The 9,759-nt window shown below is 43.7% G+C and overlaps 1 protein-coding gene across 1 annotated transcript in view; it reads right to left on the reverse strand.

Moving 5' to 3' along the window:
• Positions 1 to 1,078: 1,078 nt before the first annotated feature.
• The window catches only part of ARHGAP26 (Rho GTPase activating protein 26), a gene marked incomplete in the record, with an annotated part of 513,022 nt that continues 504,341 nt past the window's right edge, over positions 1,079 to 9,759 (reverse strand). Inside the window, 1 exon segment of the mRNA XM_027770414.1 lies at positions 1,079 to 3,130. Within this exon segment, the coding sequence (XP_027626215.1) occupies positions 3,042 to 3,130 (89 nt within the window).

The following is a 9,759-nucleotide window of genomic DNA, read 5'->3' on the forward strand; positions in this document are numbered from 1 at the left end:
AGCTACAAAGGGAATCTACCTCAAAGATCCCTGTGGTAGCAGCTCCGCTTCACAGGAGCGGGGCACATGCTCTAGGCCAAATGTCTGCAGGTGGACTCCAGTGAGGAAACTCCCAGAGCAAGGCCTGTAGCCTTCTGTTCTCCACATTAGCTCCAGAGAAGGTGACTTGGGAAGGTGACAATTTAAATGTCAAAGGTGTTAAAAGCATGATCTCAGTCTCTTTCTATTGGAAGGCAATGGTATGGCAGTGTACATCCCCTCCGCTCCATTTCTCAGCTTCTTGTTACTAAGTCCACAGGGAGCAGGTCTATCCTATTAGTATATTTTCTTTCCTCTTAGGGTTTCGATGACAGCTTTCCCGAATCCCATCTTGGTTTTGTCCCTTCCTAATACTAGTTCCCCCATTTAACAGAAGTGTCTTGCTTGCTCCTGGGGTGACACTAGGTATATAATCCTTGAGCTGATAAAATAAATAGTGAACCACGAAGACAAACCCTTGTTCACTTTAAACTGGCACATCCCTCTGGAAGTCTTTTTCTTATTTTAGGGTGATAAGAATCAGAAAGTCAAAGAAAAGGGCATAAACATGTTTAGGAAAAGGGGAAGCAGCAAGACTTCAAGAACTGGAGATCCTAAGAAACCAATGTTTTTTTGGGAAGTTATAGACACAAGCCGAGTTTGCAGACTAGCTTGGCCTCATTGTTAAAAGCCTTAAAAGATGTGGAGATTGTCATGTATTGCACAAAGACGTTGACAAACCGTATTGTGCACTATAGTGGTTTACAGTAATTAAATGTAAATAAAAGATAAAAAACAAAACCTTAAGAAATAAAAAAGATGCAGAGGAAAAGTAAGAAGTAAGGAGCAGAGTAACTGTCTCATCTCCCTCTGTCCTGATATCTTGGGATACCAAGAAGTACACCTGAGAAGAAAAACAAAAACTAAAACTAAACAAAATAAAAATCTAACTCCTGGCCCCACCTATTTTAAAATCCTGAGCTTCATCTTAGAACTAAGTAGGTGTTCTTGGAAAATCTCATCGCCTGAATGTACTCTTCCCATGCTCAAATATGAAGCCCAAGGAATGCCCAAAGACACATGTAGATAGAGAAGACTGAACACCATAGATTTGTCATACCCACCAACAGGAATCAGGAGAACAAGCAGATAGGATTTTCTTCCTCCAGGTCAGCGAGGGGACAACGACCTTGACTCTCTTCAACTTGCCTCCTCTCTCACTCCATCTAACACACTTGTTCAGCACTCAAAGCCTAAATATATGGAACCACTAGCTTAAAGAATATCAAATATAAAACTTTGCCATATAGTATTTCAAATCACTCTATTTACAAGTTTATCTTTAAAAAAAAAAAAGAGATACAGTAATTCAACACAATTCAAGTTTTTCTTTTCTTCTTTAAAGTTCCTTAATGAGGAATTCCAGAAGTGGGAAGCACTCTCTGGAGCAATGCCGCCATATCAGGGGCTCCTAGGGAGCTTACCAGTTCATCAGTTTGTAGTTCCTCTGTCCAGAGTCACTCTTGTAAGGACATTTCCATGTAGAAGATATTGGAGACTGTTCTTTGGAGGCCAAGTCGATTTAAAATGTCCAGGTGGAACTCATTCATCCAAGGTAATTTGTACAACACCCAGCTTCCTCTGATCAGAAAGTCTCATTCTCAGCAGGTACCTACCCCACTCTTCATGCCCCCAACCTTTGGAGCCTTCCTGAATCACAATGGCCTATGATATTAATCTCATACCTTAAAAGCCCAAGAAACAGTTCCCTTTTTCTGAGTGGCAGTGAACATAGATAGTCTTTTAAACTATAGATCATAGGGTTAGCCCAGAGATCACTCCTGAAAACCACAGGGCCCCAGCTCAGCAGCATAAAGCACTGCAAGGATGCTGGTCAGCATTGGGCTAGAGGTGGGCAAAAGCAAGGGCAAGGACAAGTGAATGGGAGCACATGAGGGAACTGGTTAAAGGGACGGTTTCACCCACTGGGAGGCAGCATCTTAACCTCTAGAAAGCAAACACTAGTTACATGGAAGAGCAAAAAAAATTAAGCCTATTATGTAATCTAATCTCAAGAGTTTACTGGAGTTTGCTCTCTACATGTCTCGATGTTGCCAAAATTCATATGGAAGGGAATGGTTCCCAGTTGCTGTCCTGTCCACCCTAAGAAGACCCCTTTTAGTCCTTGATCCTCTACTTTAGGTTCTTGGAAATTCATTCCAAAAACTTCTAAAAAGAGAGAAAAAAAACTGTGTCATGCAGAGTTTGGTTCCTTTTCTTTTTTTTTTGGTTTTGTTTTAGAGTAGGTTGGGTTGCTGTGGTTACTAGGTGATGGCAGTCCTCAGTGACAGAGAAGTTTCTAGCTTGGAAGGGTGAATGTGGGGTGTGCGTTCCCTTGCATGACAGGACTGGACTGAAGTTTGCTGATGATGGGCCAATGGCTGCTTTAGAGATGGTGAAAGATTGGATCTTCTATAAACAGTGCTGAACCCCACTCCATCCTGCCTGCACACACAGCCCCAGCTGCCTGTAGCACTGTGGGTCTCGATTATGTAGAAGCGGGGTAGAGAAAGCATCTACTGTAAACAACAGCAACAGGCCCAGCCTGGATCTTGGCACCAGTTTCTTGGCCCAGCCCCATCAGCCTTGGCTATGCTGCATGTTTTGGGGGACTACTTCTATCTTACTTCCTCTTTCAGAAGGTTTTGGGTTTAGATGACTACTGAAACAAAATGAGGGCTCTCTATGTGGGGCACTCATGAGAACTAGGCTTTGCAAGCCCTTTTATCAGTTATTAAAATCAAATGGCCTCCTCTGCTGATTGACTTCTGATTCTTGCAGTGTCGGCTGAGATGATCGTGGAGATGGGTGACATCAGAGTTCACAGAAACATTCGTGTCAACAGGTAGCAACAGCCAGTCACCCTGTTTCTCTCAGTGGCAAAGAGAAATGGCCTAGGACATGGGAAACAGCAGTTGTCATGGATACCATGTAACACTCAGCGATCCTGCTGGAGCCCATGGTTAGAGGAACTCCACGTAGTTCTCGGGGATGAGGCCAGTCTTTCCATTCAGAGTCCCCTCCAACCAGCCAGGCTCCTGAGATGGATGAACTGCACAGGAAGAGGAGAGACAGTGAGAAGAGATGATGTTACAGATAGGGCAGGAGGTGGTTGTACGTGGGGTGTGGGCATGTGTGTGAAGGAAGTCTGGAGAATGAGTACAATCATTTGTTAAGTTATATAATTCTAGGACTTCTTTAAACCACAGCTTCTTAACCTTTTGTGGGACCTAAGCTTTCTGATGAAAGGCATTCTGAACCTTTTCTATAGCAAAAAGGAAAATAAAACACAGACATTTGAAATTTTGCATACAATTTTAGGGGTTTCATGGATTTTCTGAAGTTCATGGATTTATTATCAATAAAGAAGTGAGAAATTCCTACTTTTTTAAGATTGGAGGTCAATAGTTGTGGTGTTCTATCCCAACCATCCATCCATCATCCATCCATCATCCATCCAAACAAGTGTTTGCCTCCTCAGTATCAACTATGTACCAAGTGCAGAGTCCACACGGCCTGCTAAAATCTAGTCTTTAAAGATATCTAGCTTCAAATCATTCTCTTTCCTTTCCTTCACATCCTTACCCTCTGCTTCTAATTTTCTCGCTAATTTCCTCTACGTCTTTTTAAAATTCCATTTTATAGCCTCTGCATAGCCTCCTCTGTGCTCCACCCACACCCTTTCTTAATTTTCTTTCCTATGCTCTAGAACTTTCTCCTCTCCTCTATATGGTTGAAAACTATTTTCTTCCTCTTTCTGCTGCAACTCAAAATTCTGCCCCTTTAATTTTACAATATCAAAAAATATATCCATCGCTGTGACACCACATCTATCTCCATGGAAACCGCTATGAAATTATAAAGATTATAGAAAGTCCAGCTGAGTCTGCAAAGTAGTCAATAGCCTGAAGGAAGGAAGGAAGAGAGAAAGAATCATGGGACGAAGAGGTAGGGGGTGTTCAGGCTTGCGTCTGGAGATACACAGATCACTCTGGGGCCAGGCAGAACACTGATCATTCCTGTGTGAGGAGAACTCCAATTTTCCAGGATTCTTTGGAAAGAATGAATGTTTCACTATTTCCTTCCTGGGCTAATTAAGTGACTTCCTGAGCTTGTTTTAGCAAAGCATTTCCGTTGTCAAACTATTATACAATTCTAGTTTCAGTTTGTAGTGAAATAAGCAAGATTAGGAACCAGAGGAAGCAAACAGGGAGGCAGCAAAAGGACAGGCACTGAGGTTTCTAGAAAAATCAATGTCCAACTTATCTAGACCTCGAACGCATCCTTAGGAAAAGACAAAAGTCAAACATCTATCAGCTGACCTCCCGAATATACTTTCACAATTTCTTCACACTAGGTTTCAGGAGAAAAAGGGGCAAAGATACATTGGATTCAGGACGATCCATGTAAGAAAGAGGAAACAGTCTGGAGAAAAGTGCCATGGAAGAACACACATCCTTTAAAAGCAACCTGACTTCTCCACTTACTAAAGCTCACCAGGCTGCCCCTAAATAATACCCAGAGACCCCCCAGCCCGCCTACCTCTGCCTATCCATCCAGTCACAACTGCCAAGATCACTTGTGCTTACAAAGTGGTGACCTCAAAATTCCTTTCCCTTCCGAGGTTCTTATGAGGAGTAAAGAGGCCAACATGATTGAAGCACTCCACCCAGAGCCAGGCACACAGAAAATGCTCAGTCTGCAGGGGACCCCTGTGTTATCTGATGTCACTTGATCTGGTCAACAAGATTTCCTCCTGGTAGAACCTGGGCAAAGGTCTGGTCTCAACATAAACCTAAGCTTCAGGAAACCTTGCATGTTTAGAACAAAAATGAGCAAATCAAAACTAACCTCTCATTATCTAATTATTACAGAATCTTTTCTTTCTTTTTTTTTTTTTTCTTTTTTTGAGAGGATTTGGCTATAAGGAGTGTGCGCTCGCCGGAAAGACACAGAAAGACAGAAAGTGAGAAATCACTCCCCAGGGGGAAGGTCACACCGCAATCCCTTCTCCATTCTCCTCTTGAGATCTCGGGCATGCACGCACACGCGTCCGATGTGAGTTTAAGTCACCGGGTCTGGGACTTGAACTGCTGTCAACTACATGGGAGTTCAGCGACATGGCCATTATACTAACTGCTAGTCCTATTACAGAATCTTTTCTACCTGCTCCATGCAGTATTCATGGATCCTATTAATAATGCTGTTAAAATGTGTTAAGCTTTGTTTTCCAGTCTAGTTTTTAGTGCATTTTAGCTTCATTATAACATTCTCTGGCTCAACCATCTTCATCGACTCCTCTCTGCCTCATGAATTATCAAGCTAACCTTTAGAAATGCTGACTCTGAAGCTATCATGTGCTCCGAGCTTTAGATTTATTGATTCACTTGCTCCTTGTGATCCTGGCTTGTTCTATTATGGTCCCTATTTTACAGATGAGAAAACTAAGGCTCAGAGAAAGTAATTCATGCATGGTCATAATGGTAAAAGAAAGAATCTGAAGCCAGCTTGTTGGATCTAGAGATGGAGCTTTCCCCCCACTATATCATGCCTTTATTAAACCAAAGAATGTGATCCCTGAGGACTAGACAATACATGTGCTGAGCACATGCTCAGCGGCAGATCCTTTGTGAATAAGTGCTTCACCTGATCACTTCTTTTCTTCTTCAGAGTGACTTCGGAGTGGGCCTGCTATGATCCTCATTTTACTGATGAAAAACTGAGGCTCAGAGAGATTATACACCCTGCTCAAAATTACACAGCTGGTAGGTAATCAGAGGAAGACCAGAACCCAGGACATCTGACCCCAGAGTCTATGTTCTTGACTCCTGCTGCTTTTACTAGCCCAATGCTCTGAACATTGAAGATGCTCAGGAAGTGCTTGTTGAGCTGAATTGCACCAATGTCCAACACTCTGAATTGCCCCAGTGTCCAGTGTGCTATACAAACACACAAGGTGTTGCAGCGAGCTGCCCGGGCAGCTCTCCAGGTCAGTAAGCACATAATACATATAAGCTGCTGCTGACATGGGTGCCCTTCCTGCCAACCACATTCCCTCAGCTATATCCCTGTATACACCAGGCACCACCACACACTCACACTCTCCCCTCCTCCACTCACTGTGGACAAGGACAAGTGTGTGACGAAAAATCTCTAAGGACTGGCTGCCCCAAGGGGAATAAGTTTTCACTGGTAAGGGCACAGACCACTGTGTAGTTAAAGTGCATTTACTAATTTAACAAATATTTATCGAGCACCTACCATGAGCCACGCACTGTGCTAGGTTCTTGCACTTGGTTTAGAGCAAACAGAGAAAATTCTGCTCTCCTGGAGGGATAGCCAATAAATAAGAACACAATTTCAGGTAGTGATGAGGAGAGAGACTGGAATAAGGATGTGGATGGGTGAGGAGGAGATCAAAAGGCTTAAACCTAAGTGAGCCAAAGAAGCTAGCCAGGTCGTTGGTAAACAGGTGCAAAGGCCCTAAGGTGAGGAAAAGGTTGGTGTGATCATAGAACACTGCTCTGCAAACTTGTCTTAAAGGGCCAGATAGTAAATACATCTCAGATCTGCCCCTGTAATGCCACAGAAAATATATACATGAAAAAGTATAGGTGGCTGTGTTCCAATAAAGCTTTATTTACAAAAACAGGTGGCAGGCTGGATTTGACGAGCAGGTAATAGTTTGTCAACTCTATGAATCTGAGAACACAGAAAAGAAAGCCTGTATGGCCGCAGAATGGCTAGTGAGAGAGGACTGGGCCATGGAGGGCCTTGTAAATACTTCTCAGAGCAATAGAAGGCCACTTCAACAGAGGAATAATGGGATGGGATTTCAATTTTTTCAAAGATCACTTTGGATCTTGTGCAGAGAATGGGTTATGGGGGCAAGGGTGGAAGTGGAAAGACTTGTTATGCAGCTGAGGTGGTGGAAATGCCCAGGTGAGCTGGAGGTGACCCAGGCTTGGGCATGGCAGTGGAGATGGCAAGGGAGGCTGAAAGACTTCCCCTAGAAGATCTCCTGGAAGCCTATCTCCTGGGCAGCTTGGTGGCTCTCTGGTGAGGATGTTTTCCATTGGCAAAGGAACCCTGGGGCGGCCCTGCCTGGCACTGGTGCTGCACCTGGTACCAGGGGAATGAATGGATCCAGCTCATCTCAGATCTTGATAAAAGTATCCCAAGAACCCAATTTTAGTGACTACCAGGTGAATTTTCTAGGTATCACTAATCATGTTGCTTCCAGATGACTAATGTTCCTGAGAACACGAGTTACTTCTCTTTCCAGTTATTGTGTGAGGTGCTCTTGGTGAAGTGGACAGTTTCCTAGTAGACTGGCAAGGGCTGACGCTGGACTTCCTTCCGAGTATTACGCATCCACTCCCCACTGCACAAAGTCCAAGAGCTGCCTAAGCAGCCATGCCAGAGGTGCAGCACAGACTTAAGAGATGACCTGTTATAGAACCAGGCGTTCTCTTCCCTTTTCCTCCTCCATATTCATTCTTCTTAATCCTGAAAACACACACACACACACACACACACACACACACACACACACTCCACAATCTAAACCTGTCATTCACAAACTTTTTTTTCTGAGTGGCCTGATAGTTTATTCTGACAGCTACTGAGTACCCAAGTTACACAGCCCTTACCTAAATATCTCCAGCAGTAAACTAAAAAGAGACAAAACAACAAAACAGACTCCCCACCTCTGCAGAAATGCCTCTTTCCCCTGCCCCCATTGAATGCGTTAATGGGTTTTCCTCTGGTAGTGCCTGATTTCTCCTACAGAGGTGAAGGGGTGGGAGAATAGGGTATATGCAACATTTTCCTTTTGAAATAGGCCCTAATAAAATACTATCAGCCCAATAAATCTAAAAAGTGGATTAACACTTTTGTCAGATCCATCTGCAACAGCAGCTCAGTCAACACTGAGGTAGTTTTGGGGGGAGAAGAGGGTTTAATTTGGCGTTTTGCTCTTCAGGGAATCTGAAAGTTCACTGGCATTGCTGGTTAAAAACAAACTCATGTCACTGAAGTCCACTATGACTCCCAGAGACCACAGAAAGGTCTGGGAGGGCCTCTGCCTCACAAATCAAACCTCTCTCCTGCTCCCATTTATATCAGTAGGACTTAGGGTTATTAGCTAGCAGTAGGGTAGGAGTAGTCACAGAACGCCCTGCCTGGAAAGAAAGGGTTTGATGGTCAATAATCATGGAAGTTTCTTTTCTCTTTTCTTTTTTCTTTTCTTTTCTTTTCTTTTATTTTGTTTTATTTTTTCTTTTCTTTTCTTTTGTTTCTTCTTTCCTTCCTTTCTTTTTTAACTACTTAAGCTATTTTGAAAAGGAGACTTAAAAACAAAAGGTGGCAGGACCATAAAATGGTGCAACTGCTTTGTTAAACAGTTTGGCACTTCTTCAAACAGGTTTTTTTGTTTGTTTGTTTGTTTCTGAGGGAGATATTTTTGTTAGAGGGTACATGCACTCACTGGAAAGATGGAGAGACAGAAAGTGAGAAATCGCCCCCCAGAGGGGATGGCCATGCCTCAATCCGTTCACCTCCATTCTTCTTTTGGAATTTTGGACAAACAAGCACATATGCCCTGTGTGAGTTTTAGGCTGCCAAGTCTGGGACTCGAACCGTGGTCAACTACATGGGAGTCCAGAAATGTAACCATTACGCCATCTGCTGTTCTCCCTCTTCGAACAGTTTAACAAAGAGATGCCCTCTGTCCCAGCAGTCTCACTGATGGGAGGATATCCCCAAGAGAAGTGAAATCATATCCCTACAAACACTTGTGTATGAATGGTCATTGCAGCATCATTCATAACTGAAAAGTAGAAACAACCAAATGTCCACCAACTGCTGGATGTTTAGCTCCGATGTGCTTTGTCCGCATAGTGGGATATTATTCAGCTCTAAGAAGACATGGTGCTCTGATATCTGCTGTGACATGGGTGAACCTTGAAAACACTATGCAAAGTGAAAGTTGCAACATCACTTGATTCCACTTGCAGGGCATGTCTAGAACAGGCACATCTAGAGAGACGGTAAGTAGCAGTGGCTGCCCTGGGTGAACAGAGGAGGATGAGGCGTCAAGGGGGGCATGACTGCTAAAGGCCATGGCTTCTTCTGGGGGTTGATGAAAATATTCCGGAATTAATGGTGATGGCTACACAACTCTGAATATACTAAAAAAACGCTGAGCTGTACATTTTAAACGGGTAAAGTGAATGGTGTGTGGGTCTTTGAAGAAAGATGTTAAAAAAGCAGAAGGCTGCGCTGAACAGAAGGAGTCCTAAAGAAGACACGCAGCACACACATAGTTTCTGACAGTTTAACTGATTCTGCCACTGGAAATGGGTCCTTTGTGTTGTCAGGTTGAGTGGCTGATAGAACACGGTGGTCCCTTGCCCATGTGAGCCATGAATTGTAACTTTGAGAACAGATTTTTAAGCCCTAGATTCACCTGGAAATGCAGGGATCTCTCAAATCTTGCTCATTTATAGGCAAAAAACTCCCTCCCTCCTGGTGCAGGCAGAGCAGGGCAAAGAAGCCCGAGGAGTGCAGCTCCTTTGGTTTGTCTGCCATGGGCGCTGTTGTGTTATGGCTGGGCTGTGACTCTCTGTCTGGGCTTATGTGGGGAACAATCGCTAATGACATGGCTGTGGCAGCCTTCGG

Source organism: Tupaia chinensis, unplaced genomic scaffold, assembly GCF_000334495.1.
Source record: "Tupaia chinensis unplaced genomic scaffold, TupChi_1.0 Scaffold000132_1, whole genome shotgun sequence".
Taxonomy (NCBI): domain Eukaryota; kingdom Metazoa; phylum Chordata; class Mammalia; order Scandentia; family Tupaiidae; genus Tupaia; species Tupaia belangeri.